This window comes from Rhododendron vialii, chromosome 13a (genome assembly GCF_030253575.1).
Source record: "Rhododendron vialii isolate Sample 1 chromosome 13a, ASM3025357v1".
Classification (NCBI taxonomy): domain Eukaryota; kingdom Viridiplantae; phylum Streptophyta; class Magnoliopsida; order Ericales; family Ericaceae; genus Rhododendron; species Rhododendron vialii.
In genome coordinates, this window is record NC_080569.1 from 23,591,057 (window position 1) to 23,610,039 (window position 18,983).

An 18,983-nucleotide genomic window follows, 5' to 3' on the forward strand; every position below is an offset into this window, starting at 1 on the left:
TGACTTATTGATTTGTCTTGGCGAAAGGAATAAAAAAAGTATAAACTTTTAATCGCAACTCATAATTTTCTTTAAAAAGAAAAAAAAAATCAAAAAAACTGTCTTTTTGACTTACTTTTTTTCTTTCTTAGAAAAATTAAGACTTCCGATCAATTTTATTTTTACTTTTTTGATTCCTCTCGTCGAGACAAAGCAAAAAGTCAAAAATTTGAAGTAAAACTGATAAATGCGATTTTTTTAATAAAGACAAAAAAAAAAGTCACTCTTAATTTTTTAATCCAAACCCACCCATGTGAGGTTTAATTATTTCTCTCCCATTATGTTCTTTGCTTATGCAAGCATCCAAATCGGCAATTTTCGTTGGATTTCTTTGCAAAGGGGAAGAATTATTCAGTAGAGGGCAAATGGAAATACAAGTAGAGGGCATATATGTCATTTTGTCACAATAGTTAACGCTAGTAAAGGTTAAATTAACGGAAGGGGGACTTTTCGAAATGTCAGCAAAAGTAAGGGAGGTAACTGAGATTTCAGAAACCTCAGTGGAGGTTTTTGTTCGTGTCAGAAACTTCAGGGGAGGTCAGTGAAATTTACCCCAAACATTATTCTAGAACAGAAAGCACCGGATCCCCAAATGTCGAAGGAGTGTCACTTCACTTCAATTCAATTCACTTGGGCCTCCACTCCCAAGCCGTCGTACCTACAGCATAATTGATGTAGCCGCCGCATTACAATACAAATCTTCCACGGACCACGGGAGAAGATAAAGTACAGTATATTAAATTAAAGAAATTAAAAAAAAAGAAAAAGAAAAAAAAAAGGTTTCTACTTTTGAAGTCCCGAAAACCTCAAAATAATCGTGAACCCACGTAATCAGCCAAGGCCATGATTAATTATGCAATTTTTTTTTTGGTCAGTTTATATATCAGCGTGTTTTGGGATAGTTAGTTATCAGTAGGTTCGTTGGGAGAGAGGATATGGAGACCCTGCCAAGCAGGGGTGTTTGGCAGGGGTGCCGAGCGTATCTCGGCTATCTAAAAGTGTTTTGAACGGCTCAGATATAAAGGTACCGAACGGATTTAAAAAAAAAAAAAAAGAAAAAGGAAAAAGATGTTTCGATCCAGGCCGTTGATTCTGAGATGAACGGCCGGATTGGCCGCTTGGCACCCGCTTGGCAGGGGTGCCGCTCGGCAGGGTTCCCGGGTCATATTTAGAGGCTATTCATAACTCTAAACTCCGATCGCATCCTTTGTAGGACTTGAACTCTCGCCTCCACTGGAGAGACCTATGAGACAACCAATTGCATTGCAACGGTTTCTCAATAATTATTCAATGTTACTCAACATCACATGGTGGTGTTCAAACTTTTCTCTACGGAACATTTTATGCTGAGAAGTGAGAACCATCCAATGAAGAAAAGGTTTGGAACACCACTATATGTAGGTCTGCAAATGAACCGAACTGCTCGCAAACAGTTCTTGGCTCGGCTCGTTCACTAATTGAGCAAGACTCGAGCTCGACACTCAAAAGCCCCGCTCGGATTACAATCAGCTCATTTGTATAAGTTCGACTCGTTTAAATACTCTATAAGTAAATGTCAAATTCGGCTCGTTTACAACCAAGCTAAGCTCGAACTTAAACATTACAAAGCTCGCTTGGCTTGTTTATACCCCTAACTATCTGTGGTATGAATACTTCGACAAAGAAAGGGTGTGTTTGGCAATTGAATTTTTACATTTTCGGATTGTCATTTTCCCATTTTGGGTGTTTGGCATCTCATTTTGAGAATACATTGTGGGAGAATGGATTTTGGGTTTTTGGGTTTAGAAGCAAAAAACCAAAATCAGGTCTGGAGGAGTTTTTCACATTATTGGCTTTTCCCATTTTGTAGTCAATTACCAAAATACCCACATTCCTCCCTTCATTTTACCAGTTTTGGACTTGTGTATTTGTTTTTTTTTTTGCACATCCTTTTTTTTTTTTTGCCTTCAGCTTGTAGGCGTGGTTTGTGTGTTTTTTATTTGGATTCGGTTGGTACTTTAATTTGTTTGGTAATATTAAGGGTTTGTGTTTGTTTTATTGTTCTTTATATTATGAGGTATGTGTTTGATGTTAAATTAAAGTGTTGCTTGTAACATGGTCTTATTATTTAAAATTTAAAATACCAAATAAAAATTTCGAATGTCTTCTTTACACCTCACATATGAAAATTAAAAAAAAAAAGAAGAAAAAAACAACACTTTATCAGAAAAAAAATTTTAACACAATAATAATGGCCAGAGGCAAAATAAAACATATTTAGAGTAATAATATGGACTTCAATAATAAACATATTCTAAACAATTGAATAATAAATTAAAATAATAAAAAAACGCAATTGGCATGTTTACACCTGTTAGACAAAGGGCAATATGGTAAAAATGCAACCCATAATTCATTTTCAACAATCATCTACCAAACACTACTATAATTTCAAAATACATTATGTATAAATCTCTCAAACACTCTATCATATTCAAAATACATTCTGGCCATAATCCAAAAAGCCAAAAAGCCAAAAAATTGAAAATAAAAAATAAAAAAGTAGGCTCACAAACACCCCCAAAGAGTTTGAAACATGACACATAGTATCCAAAAACATTATAATCTTTCGTCATTAACCGTACGCAGTATCCTGAAAGTATATTTTTTGGGAAATGATGTTATCACTTCCTTTTTTGTTAACGCCACTCTCCTGCAAGTGTATTTTTGCACCAAAAATATACTTACAGGGGGTGGCTTTGACAAAAAAGAAAATGACAAAATCAGCAACCATATTTTTCCCCCTCACATAACCCGTGGGCCTACATATGAGCCTCCTGTTAACCCTACATGTGAGAGAAGAAAGTATATTTCCAAAATATTGAGGGGGTGTTCCAGGTAACATTCTTTTTCTAAAACTTCTTTTTCTTCAATTTTCAAACTCAAATATAATAAAAATAAAAAATAATTTTTTAATTTTTCTTGCACCGTATAAAAGATCTCAATGAAATCTATCAAACAAAATCCATATTAATAGAAAAATTATTTGCGTAAATAGATAATTTTTGAGCTTGAAATTACCTTTCTTTTCCAAAATCTTCCTTTTATTTAGTTGGAACACCACCTGAATAATTTTCCCGTATGAGATACAGATTTTCAACCCAAATTCCTATTCTAGAACATGAAAAAAGTCTTTTTTCATTGCCAAGTGGGCAGCGCGCCTGGGGCTGAAAGCAACGGGTCCCCAAATGTCCAAGGAATGTCACTGGGGCCACATTGACCACGCCCAAACCGTCGTACCTACAGCCATGACTTCCAACCTCGCCTCTCCACCACTTATTATTTATTCACCCTCACCCAATCTCCATTCCTGTAATGAAAGTCCCCCAAGTGCCTTCCCAGGAGCTCAACAATGGATAATTTGCCCCACAAAATGCCCAGAAAGGCTCTGTTTGCTCTCACGATTTGCTTCCTCAGCCTCATGATCCCAATAATTGAAGGAGCTGACCCAAATTACTTATTCATGGAATGCCCAAACGCAACTCTCAGCACAACCAGTACCTACGCCGCCAACAGCACCTACCAAAAGAACCTCAACACAATGTTATCCGGTCTCTCCTCCAACTCCAACAACGCGTCCAACGGCTTTTACAACTTCACCGCCGGCAGCAGCCCCCCCGACGTCGCCTACGGCCTCTTCATCTGCCGCGGCGACCTCTCCGCCGCCACATGTCGAGACTGCGTCACTTACGCTGCCGGAGATGTAGTCGAACGGTGTCCCGGGTCGAAGCGGGTCACGATCTGGTACGACGAGTGCATCCTGAGGTACTCCAACGTGTCCATCTTCTCCGTTTTGGACACTTCGTTCAGGCTAATTTTGAGAAATCCGGAGAACGCGACGAATGCGACCAGTTTTAAGGAAGCTTTGGGAAAGGTATGCAAAATGCAAACTATTTATTCAGACCTCGATCTTTGGTTTGTTTCGTTTTTGTTTTGCCTTTATTTTTCAAATTTAAACTCTTTTAGTAAATATAGTTACAAACTAATTAATGGTTCTAAATACTCCCTCGTATATATGATTAAAATGAATGCGAAATCCTGTTTCGATAGATCCCGACCCCTGTTAAATTTCTTTCTAAATATACAACCTGTCTTTTCGAAATTAGGACAATCTCAGATACAAATAAGGGGAAATGTTTGGTCGAATATTCAGGTGACCACTGTCCACAACTAACTGTTTTATTCTTTTTTTTTTAATAGATAAATGAGATATTTACATGATATATTATGAAGTACAAAATATAAATTTTGGGATGAGTCTTGCTATTGACATAGCAAGTCTGTGCACAGATTGCGTTGTGGAGCCCACTAAGAGTCCCATATAAATAATTGGATCCGCTAATTTTGTTTAAAATATTTTTTCAAGGGCCTCCGCGAAAAATTAGCTTAATTCAATACCAATAAGTGTTTGATCTAATTATCTAACTTTTCATTCAGGTTTTTAGAGAATGTAAAGTTAGACGATTATATCAAGTACTACTTATAGGTATCGAATTGAACTGATTTTACACGAGATCCCTTGAAAAAATGTTTTAAACATAATGAACGGTTTGGATCACTTGTGTGAGACCCATAATAGGCTCCACATAGATCGTGCACAGATTTGCTGTGTCCACAGACTTGCCCTCTAATAGGAGAAAACAAACATGCAGGTAGAGATTTTCAAACTCTTGATCTCTTAGTAAGATGCAAGAGCTCCCACCAACTGAGCTAGCCATTGTTGGTTCACAAGTAATTGTTTAATATTGTAATCAATGTTTTTTATATATGGATGACATACTCATGAAGCCTAATTAAATAAGCAATTTAATATGCGCATCAAGCCTAAAAGTAGAAAGTTTTGTATATACCGTGGGGAAAATTCAAAAAAGCTCCTGAATTTTTTGACAATTTGCAAAAAAATATCTGAACTTTCACTATTAACAAAAAAAATCTAAACTTAGCATTCTGTTAACAATTAGATCCCTGCTGTTCAATTCCGTCAATTTGTAACGGATGGAGCTAACGGAAGGCATTAACTTTTTATTTATTTTTACTTTTTACATTTAAAAATTACTTTTAAACTCTTTCTTTTTTTTATTGGTAAATAAATATGCAATAAAGTTTTTTTTTTTCTTATTATTTATCAAAAATTACTTTAACCTTATTTTTTATTTTCAAATTTTACCTTTCCCTCACCCCCCCTCCCCCTCTCTCTCACTTTTTTTCTTATTAGAATCGACTCCACACTATCAATTAATTCCACAACCAACCGCCAAAGCCTTAGCCACAATTTCAGAAATTCAAAAGTTCTTTTAACATCCTCTTTGTAACCTTTTCTTTTTTTTACTACTTTTACTTCCAAAAATTACTTTTAACTCATTCTTTTTTAGTTATAAATAAATATGCAATAAAATTCTTTTTTCCTTATTCTTTTTCAAAAATTATTGACCCCATTTTTTAATTATTTACGGAAATTATTTTAACACTCCCTATTTCCCTGCACCCCGCCCCGTTTTTTTTTTTTTTTGGAATTTTGGGTTTCTCCAAACTGATCGGTAGAGAGAAGAGGGGGGAGGATTTTCATCAGTGCAGAGAGAGAGAGAGAGAGAGAGAGAGAGAGTATTTGAAAGTAAAAATGGGTCTTAAAGTTATTATTATAAATAGTAAAGATTTGAGTTAAATTAATATTTGATAAATAGTAAGAAAAAAATTATTTTATATTTATTTACTACTAAAAATAAAGAGTTGAAAGTAATTTTGGAAGTAAAAAATATAAAAAACAAGAATGCTAAAAAAAAAGAGGTTAAAAGTAATTTTGAATTTCTGAAATTAGAGCTGGAGCTTTAGCAGTTGATTGGTGGAGTGGGGTTAAAGTTTTTTTTTAAAAAGAGAGAGAGAGAGAGAGAGAGAGAGAGAGGGAAATGTAAAATTTGAAAGTAACAAAAAAAATGGTGGTTAAAGTTATTTTTGTAAATAGTAAAAAATAGAGTTAAAATAATTTTTGATAAATAGTAAGAAAAAAAAGAACTTTATTGTATATTTATTTACTAATAAAAAAAGAAAGAGTTAAAAGTAATTTTTGAATGTAAAATGTAAAAAAAATATAAAAAGTTAACGCCTTCCGTTAGTTCCATCCGTTAGGACTAGATGGAATTGGACGGGAGTAGCCTAATTGTTAACAGAATGCTAAGTTTAGGTGTTTTTTTATCAATAGAGAAAGTCCAGGTGTTATTTTACAAGTTGTCAGAAAATTCAGAGGTTTTTTTGAAATTTTCCCTATACGATGGCATACACATGAAGCCTAATATAATAGAAAATTTAATATACACGTCGAGCCTAAAAATAAAATGTTTAATATACACATCGAGCCTAAAAATAAAAAATTTAATGTACACATCGAGCCATATAAACAATAATTTCAATTATTCATATTGAACCTTGGTTGCGAGAAGATTATTTAAGGAGGTGTTCCGCTTTTTAAGAAAAGTAACTTTTTGAAAAAGAAGGCAATTTCAAGCTTAAAAATCATATGTTTATCCAAATAATTTTCCTACCAATATGGATTTTGTTTGATAGATCTCATTAAGATCTTTTAAACGATGCAAAAAAATTTGAAAAAATATTTTTCATTTTCATTATATTTAGGTTTGAAATTACCTTCTTTTTTAAAAAAGATGATGTCAATCATAATAGCATCTCTGATTGATGTACTATCCAATGTTCTACAAAAAAAAAAAAAAATTTCATTTTAATGCTAGAGGTAATTGGGGCTAAATCCTCCCCCCACTTTTGAGGGCTCTTTTCGGGTCATCTTCGATGATTGGAAGAGTGGCGGACCGAGAGGGCAGTGGTGGAACAATAAGTTTCTTATGAGTCCTTCTACCACCACACCCATTTACACACTTATTCACACACACATACTCACAACAAGGGTGGAGCCCGCACATACTACACATCCAGTGTGTGTGGGCCCACCATTGTTGTGAGTATGAGTGTGTGAATGTGTGTGGTGTTAGAATTATTATTTTCTTATATGGGTGCCGAAAGTTAAAAGTTGAAGTAGAAATAAGAAAAACAAAAAGTAACTAGAATTTCACACCCTATAAAGTAGTATGAATAGATTCGATTCAATATTGGCAAAGAATAGATATATAGAGGCGATTTTGAATACATGCAATTCTCGAGGGTCAAATGGCAATTGACAAGTGAAAAGATAGCGCATTTCTCCAAAAAAAAAAAAAAAACTTTACTTTTGAGCGATTTTATTTTATTTTTCCCACTAGATAAAACCGTTTTGCTTTGATTGTTTCTAGAGCATTTGATTGTTCTTATCCGTCCTGAATGGTTTGCTCTGTTTCATGCCAAAGGTTGTGTACAATAGATGTGGGCTTGTTCCAATAGATGTATCTTTGGTTGGCCTCTTGCCAATCTTGGATTTGGGGTCGTATATTTTCCAATCCTTGTTCATTTGTCTTCGTAACAATTTCAAAGATTCGCCGATAAAAAAAATAAAATAACAAGTGTTTCGGAAGAAAAACTGTCACCAATGGCGCATAATTCGCTTTTCTGTCAACTCTATCTGTTAAAAAAACGGTTCCACTTTACCTAACAGCATGGAAAAAACTACTATACACACCACTACATATGGATTTTTTGGCTGATTTTTACAAGTTTTTGTGGCTCATCTTGCAAAAGTGTGTACAGTACACTCTTATGAATTTTGTGGCTTATTTTGTTGAATTTTTGTGGCCCAATTATGAGATTTTATGATTGTTTATATATGAATTTTTGTGATGTTGTATATGAATTATATGAGATTTTGTGGTGTTATTTACGAATTTTTGTTGTGGTGTTTATGAATTTTGTGGTTCAGCATACGAATTTTTTGGTGATTAATAATGAGATTTTGTGGTGATATATGAGTTTTTGTGGCTCAAAATACAAATTGCATACCTTCTGCTATTTTTTACGGGTGTTTATTGTAGTCGTTCTCATAAAAACCCGTTGAGTTTGTGTCAAAATTTTAAATTGGATTTGTGTCTTGTTGTGGGTACGTATATCAAAAAAATACGGAAAACGGATGAGGGAAAGAGGGCAACACCCTGTTCGGTTTGGGGTTTTGAGAGTAATGAGTGGAGAAACATAGAGAAAATTTATTGGAGACCGTACACAGGGATTTTGAGATCTCAAAATCTTGATAATTTCACTAGCTTGTTTCAATCCCTTCAAAATCCATGTCAAAAAAAAAAAAAAATCCCTTCAAAATCAAAATCTGAAGCTTTTTTTTTTTTTTTAATCATAATCCTTTCAGATTCAAAGTATTTAGTTGCCTTCCACTTTATCAATTTTCTTGGTCTGCCACCAGCTTCGGTCGATTATGAAAGACCTTAACCTCTTGTAGTCTTTCTGGTAATTTTACCCGTTCGGCTAAATAAGTCAACTGGCTTATTTTTTTGTTTCTATTCAAATTTTTTTTGTATTTGTTAGTTTTTCGCCAATTTTTTGGAGATTATTGCATCGTCATGACAAGAGGAATCTAAAAAGTAAAAAAATTATGATCGAAACCTAATTTTTTTAATAAAGACAAAAATAAGTCAATAAGTCAATTTTTTCGTCTTTATTCAAAAAAAATTGGATTTCGATCATAATTTTTTTATTTTAGATTCCTCTCGTCATGAAGATGCAATCATCTCCAAAAAATTAACAAATACAGAAAAAATTTGAATAAGAACCAAAAAATAAGTCAAGTGGCTTATTTTGCCGAACAGGGGTTTCTGTCATTGCTTATGCGGTATATATACCACGAAAATGATTTTTTATTCTCATATCTAGTTCTAACTTTTGGCAAACCACTTCTAACTATTAGTATGAATTACACTTGAAAAGGTACTGAACGATGTTTCCACTCGAGCTTCAAGTCATGAATCAGGTAGGAAATTTGCAACTGGCGAACTCAGTTACTCACCGCTTCGACCCCTGTACGGACTAGCACAATGCACGCCGGATTTGTCTGTTTCTGATTGCAATACATGCCTTCGGACTTGTATCTCGATATTTCCGAGTTGCTGTGGTGCAAATATAGGAGCGAGAGTTCTGTTTCCGAGCTGTTATGTCAATTATGAGGTGTACCCGTTTTACAACGCCAGCGTTGGTGCTGCTCCACCGCCACCTTCGCCAGCCCTACCTCCTCCGCCTAGTAGTACTACTACAAGCAGCCCAGGTAAAACTTCATTTCTTTTTCTGAAACACGTAGATTTTAGAGTTCAATTTTGAAGTTTCTTGCACTAAGCTTCGGGTCGTCATTTGTTTGGATGTGCCCAATATGATTCATTTTGAATTGTCAAAAGCAAAATTTTGTTAACATTTTTTGCCTCAACTCCCACAAAGGACCAAGAACGTAGTAAAAAAAACTTATATCAATTATTATACGATATACTAGTCGTCAAGATGTGAGCAATCGTGGAGTTAGACATTCTACTTGAAACCAGATTGTTTGAAGACTTAGTGAGCGCTACGGTTTCTAACGAAAATTATTGATGAAATAACTTTTCTAATGCAGGAAAAGGGGGAGTCTCGTCGAGAGTAATCATTGCAATTGTCGTTCCAATTGGGGTCTCTATTATGATTTTCGTAGTAGGCTTCTGGTTCGTAAGTAGTAGGAGGGCGAAGAAGAAGTATAATGCTATGATAGAAGCTAATGGTAACAAGGAAAACTCTCAAAATTTCATCCTAACTAAATGAGAGAGAGAGAGAGAGAGAGAGAGAGAGAGAGAGAGAGAGAGAGAGAGAGAGAGAGAGAGAGAGAGAGAGATATCCTGCTACAAACTTCCTTCTCCTCTTTTGTTGTTATCCCGTTCCAGTTTCCAAAATTAATAATTAGAAAATAAGTACTTATTTTCAAGCTTAAAAATAATGAACTTATTGAAATAAAAAATAATGCAATATGAATCTTATTTGACAGATCTCGATGAGATCTTATGAACGATGTAAAAAAAAATTTGAAAAATTATTTTTATAAATACATTATTTTTAAGTTTGAAAATTGAAAATAAGTATTTAATTTTTTAAGAAGCGAAAGTGGAATGGGATATGATGTTAATGTTAATACAATAATGCTACTCCGTATTTAGTAATATTCATAGTCATTTGGGAAAGTTTTGTTTATTGCTAGAAGACTTGTTTTATGCTAGCAATTGTTTGGCGTTTCTTCTTATTTGGCTATATATTCCTGCCATGGTTTGTTCTGTTTTCATTAATGTAATTTCTCCATGAAAAAATAGAAATCGACGAATGGAAGTGTCAGTGGGTGCTGAGACTCGCTTGGTCGGTCACAATCCTCCTAAGAAATTAAGTTGGACTTTTCGATGCTTTTTTTAGAACGGAATGTCCGGATCAGCTAGCGCGAACATCAATTTATTCTTGAGCCATGAGTTAACGGTTAGACAAACCTCTCTAGTAGCTCCCAAGTTAATTTGTGCTATTTGGCATCAATAGGAATGGAACATCTGATCTTATGAAAGAGCACTTATTGTTTTCTCATAGAAACTTGGCAAAACCTCTCGGGGGCTAGCACGGCATTCGATGATTTAACATGATTAGTGAGGCTGGATTTGGCCCAAAAAAAAAAAGAGCAAACCTTTTTTGTTTGTCTTTAATCAAATTTTTTTTTTTTTGCATTTGTTAGTTTTGCGTCAAATTTTTGTGATTATTAATTCATCTCAACAAGAGAAATGGGAAAAGTAAAAAATTATGAACAAAACTCATAAGTTTTTAAATAAAGACAAATATAACAAAAAGACAGATTTTTAAGTTTATTTTCGTCTTTATTCAAATTATGAGTTTCCATCATAATTTTTTTTACTTTTCTAGTTCCTCTTGTCTAGCTAGACAAATCAATCATTCACAAAAGTTTGACGCAAAATAAATGAATGCAAAAATATTTTGAATAAAGACAAACAAAAAGTAAAGTTTAAATTGGTTGTAATCGTTTCCCATTTTGTTTTGTTTTCTAATCATTATCCTATTTCTCTCTCTAATCATTATCCTATTTTTTCAATTATTATTTTGCCATATCTCTCTAATCATTACTCTATTTCTCCCTCTATCCACTACTAAAATTAAAATACCCAAAAATGGGAAGCAAACACAGATGGTTTTTTTTTTTTTTTTTTCCCGAAACCAGCCTGAGTATGTTAGTCATTTGATATTGAGCAACTTAGCTGGTAAATTTGTCAAAGGAACTTTTACCTGAACAGCGGGTGATTGAATACTTATTGGTGTTTTGTTTGGTTGATCAACAAGGCCTTGAGTTATGCTCTCCCCATTTTTTGTTTGGTCTAAGTGATAACGTCATCGATAGAAAAAACGGTACACATGCAAAATAATCACTTGCAAGTAGCATTCGTTCTTAATCAAAAGACAACGAAAGTTACAAAAGATGATAGCCTTCCTAGGTACAAACATTTGCAAAGAACGGGTCATATCCCATTTGCACTCTAACGAACAAAAGAAAACTCAAACTAATCAACATACACTTTACCAGAAGCTTCTATTTTGGAGATATGGAGAAATAAAGTATGGATTGGAGCAAATACATCCTCTAAAACACCTAAGTAATGAATCCGTACAACCCTGCACTTCACCCCAACCCACTCGCCGGCCCGGCCCGAGCCTAGGGTCGGAAAAATTATTCAATGCCCCTGGGACACCACACACTAGCCTCTTCTAAACCACACATTTTTGTGAGGGCCAAAACTAAATGTGAGGACCCCACAATAATTGTGGACACCTCCCCAAAGGACTGATTAATAAACCCCCCCCCCCCCCCCCCCATTGTCACTTCTGACAATCTGAATAGATGTATTAAACTGTGTGGAAACATAGGATTTAAATTCTGCAATTTTATGCTTCACTTCTGACTTGTAATGAACAGGAAATAACCAAGAGTGTCTAGAAAAATCATCAATAACCAACAAGTAATAACGAAAACCTTTATTAGAAGGGAGTGGTGAAGGTTCCCAAACATCCATGTGAACAAGTTGAAAGGGTGCAGTAGTTTGAGACACAGACAAAGGAAATTGCAGTTTATGACTCTTGGCCATATTACAACATGAACAATTCAACAAAACAGACTTGGACACAGGTATACTAAGTTGTTTTATTAAAGCATTGAACAAAGGAGGACTGGGATGACAAAGTCTCCTATGCCACAACTCAGCAAAAGAAGAAACAGAACTCACAAAAGCTGTGGAAGATTGCTGAGAAAGTGAAAGTGGACTTTTAAACTTGCTCAAAAGTGGATAGAGCCCCTTGTGACATGGCCCCTGGTAGAGAATCTTGTGAGTAGTCTTGTCCTGAATGACAAGGCCAAAGAATCAAAGATAAGAGAACAATTATTATCTTTGGCAAGTGATAAACTGAAATCAGATTATGTGTAATGTTTGGTGTATGAAGAGTATGAGAAAGATGAAATTGAGCTTCAGGTGTGGGAAGAAGTCCTTTACCAGTGTGTGTCACTTGAAGACAAGTGCCATTGCCAACCAAAACACCTTCAGTCTCATGAACAGGTTGAGAAATTTCCAAATTTTGTAGATTGTTGGTAACATTATTGGTTGCTCTACTATCGAAAAACCAAGGTTGAGGAGAAAATTAGTTTTAATGACACTGGTGTTGTATCCATTTCCAATACCAGAATGTGAACCTGATCCATGCCCAGAACTTGAAGCAAATGAGGAACCACTATGACCAGTAAAATAGGCCTGTGCTGAAGCCTGTGCAGATGATTGAGGAGACAAGTAACTACCAGCAAAGGTTGGAGAAAATGACACACTTGTGATGCCTGTGAACCCTTTGCAAAAGACTTTTTAGATGAAAAGTGTGTTGGATGTGGTGGTAGAACAGGATAGCTATACTGAATAGGAGTGGAAGTCATCCATGAATTTACTTGTGAACCTCTCCACTGACCATGTGAAAACTGATCGAAAGGATAGAAATTCAGAAACTGAGACTGAATCTGTGGACGACAACAACAGAAACTGGTGATATGGTTAGTTCTACTACAAATTTCACTAGGATCTCTGGGAAATCTAGGACCTCTGCCTCCTCTTCCTCTAGAAAAAATTCTGGATGACAAAGTTGGATAGAACTGCTGTGGAGGCACAAATTTTTGCTGTTGAGGTATAAATTGGTTTTGAGGAAAAGAAGGGAGAAACTGATGTCCAACTGATGGCATCATAGGAATGGGTTGCATCAGAGGAACTGATCTAACCACGGAAGCAGTGGGAGTAGATGCTTGAGGGTTAGAAAGATGTGAAGTAATGTAAGCTAAAGAAGACATATTGCACAAATACATCCAGATCAAATAAAGGTTACACCAGCGACAAATTAATCAAGATGGTTAGATGCTGGAGCAGCGCAAACAAGTTGTCAGATAAACAACTATTACGATAGTTCTAATGTTGAAGAGACTTTCTGCAAAATCTGATCGAAACCAACCAAGTGACTTTAGCATTCCCGGTAGACAATTGTACGTCTTTAGTTTCGGTATAAACAGATTATAATGCAAGAGTGAACCAGGTTGCAAGGAGTGATAGCTGAAGTTGTTAAAAGTTTTTCCTCCATTAATGAGTCGTGTTCATAAGCAAGGGATTGGACGGAATTTAGGCAGTACGTAGATTTGTGCTACTCCACTACATATATATAGCCACCGCATTACTAAAACGTCCAATACAAATCCTGCACGGAGAAGACTGAAAAGACATTAAATTAAGGAAATAAATAAATAAAAAAAAGTTTCTAGTGAAAAGGAGTCATTACTTTTGACTTACATGGTCCAAAAACCTCAAAAAAAAAAAAAAAAAGGAAAAAAAAAAGAGAAGAAGACTACTCTGTGTTATATTTGTTACCTTTTTTTTTTTTTTTTTTTCTTTTTGGCATGAATGTGACATTTTGAATCCAGTAGTGGATTACCTCTCTAACACGCGAACAGAGCTGAATGGTATACTGAGAAATAATTTTAGCACTTGCTTCTTAGAACAAGAGTCCTTTTCTTACTTTGTTCGTGATTTACCTAATGACCCTTGCAACAATTCTTGTCACTTTTTGGCAATTGGGATGGAAAAAGGGAAGTTCTAAATCATCTCACTTACTTTTTGAATTCATTTTTTTGTGCGTTAGGACCTCATTTGTTTCACGTCTGAAAAGTACTAGTGTCTTCTGTTCATGACTAACTGATAATTATTATTTGTAGTGGTTATATGTCTCCAGAGTATGTAATGCGTGAATAGTTCTCCGCCAAGTCTGATGTGTTTAGCTTCGGTATCTTAGTTCTGGAGATCATTTCTGGCAAAGAAGAACAATAAATTTTACAACTTAGCTGGTGCTACGGACCTTGTGAGCTATGTAAGTTTTTAGCCGTACATTTTAATTACTACTCCGCGTATCCCATATTGCTAGTCTTCTAAATATTTAGGGATGTTCAAAAATGTACATCCTTGTTTAAAGTTCTTAAACTTTTCTTTTACTAAGTAGCTATAGATATATGTTAAACAATCAAACAAATTAAAGCATTAATGCCATCAACAATGCTTTTAAAATTTGAATGCGAATCTATTCATTAGACTTATTTTTAAACGTGACCATCAATATTGCACATAACATTGGGAATAACTTCCTCTTTAGTGCAAATATCATCACATCCACAATTCATGTGTGTATGGAATTGTTGCAGGCTTGGAAACTTTGGAAGGAAGGAACTCCCTTGGATTTGATGGATCCAACTCTTGAAGGGTCCTATGCTATAAATGAAGTCACTAGATGCATCTCTATTGCCTTGTTGTGCGTCCAAGATGATCCAGACGCCAGGCCTTCTATGGCAATAATAGTTCTGATGCTCAATAGCTATTCCGTCACGTCCTCAGCCGCGCGCCGGGGTTCTTAGGCCAGAACATAATAGAATCGAATATTCTTACAGACGCAGAGATGGAACATTAATTCTACAAGCAAGTCAATACAATGGTCAGTGAATGGAGTATCAATGACTGAAATAAACCCCAGATGATGTGACAAGTCTAGACCAAATGAGCTTCCTGCTCTCTTGAACTGAAATCAGAAGGGTTTGAGGGAGCATCGGTTGGGTTGGGTTGGGTTGGGTCAGATACAGATGCGTTGGGTTTGTGAAAACTAACTCGACTTGGGTCTTGCTTCCCGAGGGCCCAAGGATAGTACCCATGATGGGTAGGAGTATAAAGGAAATTGTTAATGTAAATCTTAGGATAAAAATACGTGTTTTGCATAACAAACGATGTAAGTTGGACTCTTTCTTCATTCGATATATAGTGGAACTGGTGGGAGCCATGATGTACCAATTTCTCAACAGGGCGTGGGGAAGACCAGTAGTGGATCCAAGAAATCTGCATATGAGAGACATTTTTCATTTACAATCTGGAAAAAAAAATTCTGACAAATAAATAAACCAAAGTAAACATTTATCAATACAATATGCGATTTGCAAAGATTACTAAACAGTGTTCCCTGTGAAACTAATGTTTTTTCCTTTACAAGGTGTCGGAAAATTATAGAGAGGTTGAGAGGTTGAGAGGGTGAATTTGCCCCCCAGTACCTAATTTTGCGGAACAACGTAAAATTTTCTCACGTCATCTCTCTTTCTGTTATCCATTGTGTCAGAGTGTGTGTGTTTGGTTTTGATCCGTGCTAGCACAACAAAAACAAACCACCTTTCTTGATTAGTATGTGGCTCTCCCAACTTTTTGACTACTGTAGACACCCCAATTTAGCTATATAAGTTTGTGGCTCCTGCTCCATTGTAACTCATGATGGAGTAGGAAAATCCCTAGTGCATGCGGCAAGTGGTCGCGAGTTTGGACACGGTGTTGGAGAATGGTAATAAATCAAGAATTAAGGGGGAGTCGAACGGATCAAATCGAGGGGGAGATAGGCTCTGTTAGCCCAAAGGCTCTTATGGAAAGTGTGGGGGTTCGATTTGACGGGATCTTGACCCTGGTGTGGGTCCTGGTTCCCTCCTTCACAGCTCAGTGCTCTTGCCGCCGGACCTGCAATAAGTCACTAGGGCTATCGCCCAGTGACCCTCCGACCTCAATTTAGATCCTAGGAGAAATGGAGAGGTCTAGGGTAAGGGTAGAATGACATACCTCTCTAGGTTAGAGTCCATTTGTATTTATAGACTTACTTTGCTTGGCCTCCAAGCTAGCGCGTGGAGAGTACGCTCGGGTAACCGCCTCGGGCGACGTCATAGGTGACGTAGGGAATAAGGCAGTTTCGGAGCACATGGCCAGATCACACCCCAATGATTACCCTTGTGGTGTAACCGAGTGGGACCCTCCTAGAATAACTGCTTTCCTTCAAGATCGAGACCTCGGGGAGTCAGGGTCATATAGGTCCTGAGACATTAAGCAATGGTGGAGCCCTGACCGGACCTCCCTTCAACTGAGCGACATACCGAGGGAAGTGCCATGATCCTCCTGATTCTCCAGTCATAGCGGATAGACGTCCTCGCGACGGCTCGGTGCCTCGTGGCTCGGTGGGATGACTGAGCCTTGGTTCCGGAGCCACTACAGAAAGCAAATATTAATCAAGGAGGAAAATTGAAGATTACTTGGAGATTTTTTATTTCTAACGGCAAATTGAAGGCTTGATTGTAGTTGATGTTGCTTAAGATGGAAGATGCAAAAGTTTGGAAAGGTAAGATTGGAGCTCAATATTTTTGCAACGGCTAATGGAGCTTCCACATGCAGTATTATTCTCCAAGATTAAATAGAAAAAAGAAGAAGGAAAGAACGGGGGAAACTTGTAACAAAAATTTCAACAGAGAGCTTGTTCGAAAAAATCTGTGCACTCAACTTCGTTCTTGCATCTTGAATACTTTCATAGATTGAGTGCTGTTCTTGAGCCATAATTGTAAAAGGGGTTGTACAGCCTTATTCATACTCTTGTGAGAGAGATCTTTTTGTGAGTGGTTTTGAAGAGAAAATCACTTAAGAGTTAGGTGTTACTAGCACTAGAGTCAAAACTAGTTAAATTAAGTGTGACCATCACCGGAGTCAACAATAGTTGGCGTGATTGGGGAAGGATCGCTCATTGTAAAGGTTATCTAGCACCCATGGAGATAGAAGATTGTAACTATTGGAGATAGTGCAGCAAATCCTGAGTTGGACACTTGGGGAGTGGACTAGGCTATGAAATTGCGGACCAAACCACTATAAATCATTGCGTTCGATTTTCTCTTCCCTACTGTCTTTAATTTCTATTTTGCATATTTATATTGCTTGTGTAAACTGATAATCTCTGAATCTGACATGGGGCATTTCAGCTTACTTAATTAGTTAATTTCGTCCATATATTAAAACCCTAAAAATCTGCTAATCAGTTTTCTATATTTGTTGTGTTTTCTGTTATTGAGCTTGCTCTATCTGTTAAAGCTTAGTGTGTAGTTACTGTTATGAGTTGACTCAATTGTGCTACATCGTTGATTTGTTTCTATCTTGCATTTAGTTGTTTAATTTGCTAGAAAGTCAGTGTGACACCCAATTTACTGCTCTTGCATGGGTTGCTTATCAGTGTGAAATTTTTTGGGGGTTAGTCCTGGGTAAAATCAATTCCTGGTCCGCCCTTGGTTGTGGCCATGCCCACCGCAAGCATAGCACTGCACGTCTGCACTACACTCCCTCTTGTAGTGGCCGTATTCATTGCAACGTACTGACTCTTTTCAGTGCCTAAGCTATCCCTCTTCTTTCTCTATTTCTTCATCTGTCCCTCTAGATCCAATGGTCCTCCCCCCCTTGCCCCCCAGCCCCCCCTCTTGTTAGACCCACCGCCTGACCATGTTCACGGCCTCTTCCTCTAGCTCTTTGTGAATTCCCCACTTTTCGACATTCCTCCTAAATGTCAGTCACATGCAGGGCCTCCTCATGCCCCATCGGGCACAAGCTCTTAAGTATCTTCTGCCAACATGGCCAATAACTCTTCCATAGTCATGGTGGTAACCACAACATGATCGAATTTTGGATCCAATGACCGAAATATCTTTTGACACTTTACCTCGCTCACTCTCACACTCACGGTTCACACACCCACCACTCTCTGTGTGTGTGTGTAATTCTTTGGTACTGTAAGGACACCAACACTTTACAAAGCAAACACACTCTCACATATGACTTACCTATGCTATACTAGGATTGCTCGCAACCACACAATACAAACCTTCCCAACCTCCAAACGTAAGTACTTCACCGCAAACACAGTCTCTCACCCTCTCGCAGGACCCTCATCTTTACCCTTTCAACTCTCTCTGTCCCCCAACCCCCACACACATAAAACATAACACATGCCTACAGATGCAAGCTAAGATGAAGAAACTTCTTCTCGCCGACTTTGACTAAAGAGAGGGAGAATTAGTACATGTAATGTCTATAGAAATCACTACCACAATGTATGTATCAGTTTTCAGTTGTTTGTAGATGATAGGCATTTGTCTCTGTTACTTCCCTCCTCTTTACAAAAATTAGACTGGTCCTCTTACGGAAACAAAATGTTAATGGAAATAAAATGTTATATATGTAGTCACCTGGAAAGTTCTGTTGACTGACATGCAATAGAGTGGTCCTCTTACGGTAACAAAATGTTGGGTTAGTCAAAGCGTCGAGGTGTTTTTAAAAAAAAAAAAAAAAAAGTGGATCAAATAAATAAATAAATAAATAAAAAGAATACAATAAAAAAAGACCTCTAGACATGAAACTATAAACACGACTTGGGGATAGATAATGACCCATGACGACCGATTAACAAATAAAGCCGGCTTTTTGGATTTATCTTGGATATTTTAAAAAAATTGGGTAAAAGTCATAATTTTTTACTTTTCCGATTCGTCTTGACAAAAAGAATCAATA

General features: G+C 36.5%; 1 protein-coding gene and 1 long non-coding RNA gene across 4 annotated transcripts in view; one reads left to right on the top strand and one right to left on the bottom strand.

Moving 5' to 3' along the window:
• Positions 1-18,983, top strand: part of LOC131313374 (cysteine-rich receptor-like protein kinase 10) — a 98,296-nt gene that overhangs the window by 45,064 nt on the left and 34,249 nt on the right. Inside the window, exons 1-2 of one of the 3 annotated variants that reach the window (XM_058341656.1) lie at positions 3,359-3,952; positions 8,947-9,280. The exons of 1 other annotated variant lie outside the window; for it this stretch is intronic. In XM_058341656.1, the coding sequence (XP_058197639.1) occupies positions 3,431-3,952; positions 8,947-9,280 (856 nt within the window). In that variant the 5' untranslated portion in view covers positions 3,359-3,430. Of the gene's footprint in view, positions 1-3,358; positions 3,953-8,946; positions 9,281-18,983 lie in introns of those variants that run through there. One more of the 3 variants, XM_058341653.1, reaches the window with a different exon arrangement.
• LOC131313389 (uncharacterized) lies at positions 12,040-12,700 on the bottom strand. Its single transcript, XR_009196185.1, has 2 exons — positions 12,564-12,700; positions 12,040-12,413 (listed from the first exon to the last, which is right to left on the bottom strand). It is a non-coding gene; the product is annotated as an uncharacterized LOC131313389 (long non-coding RNA).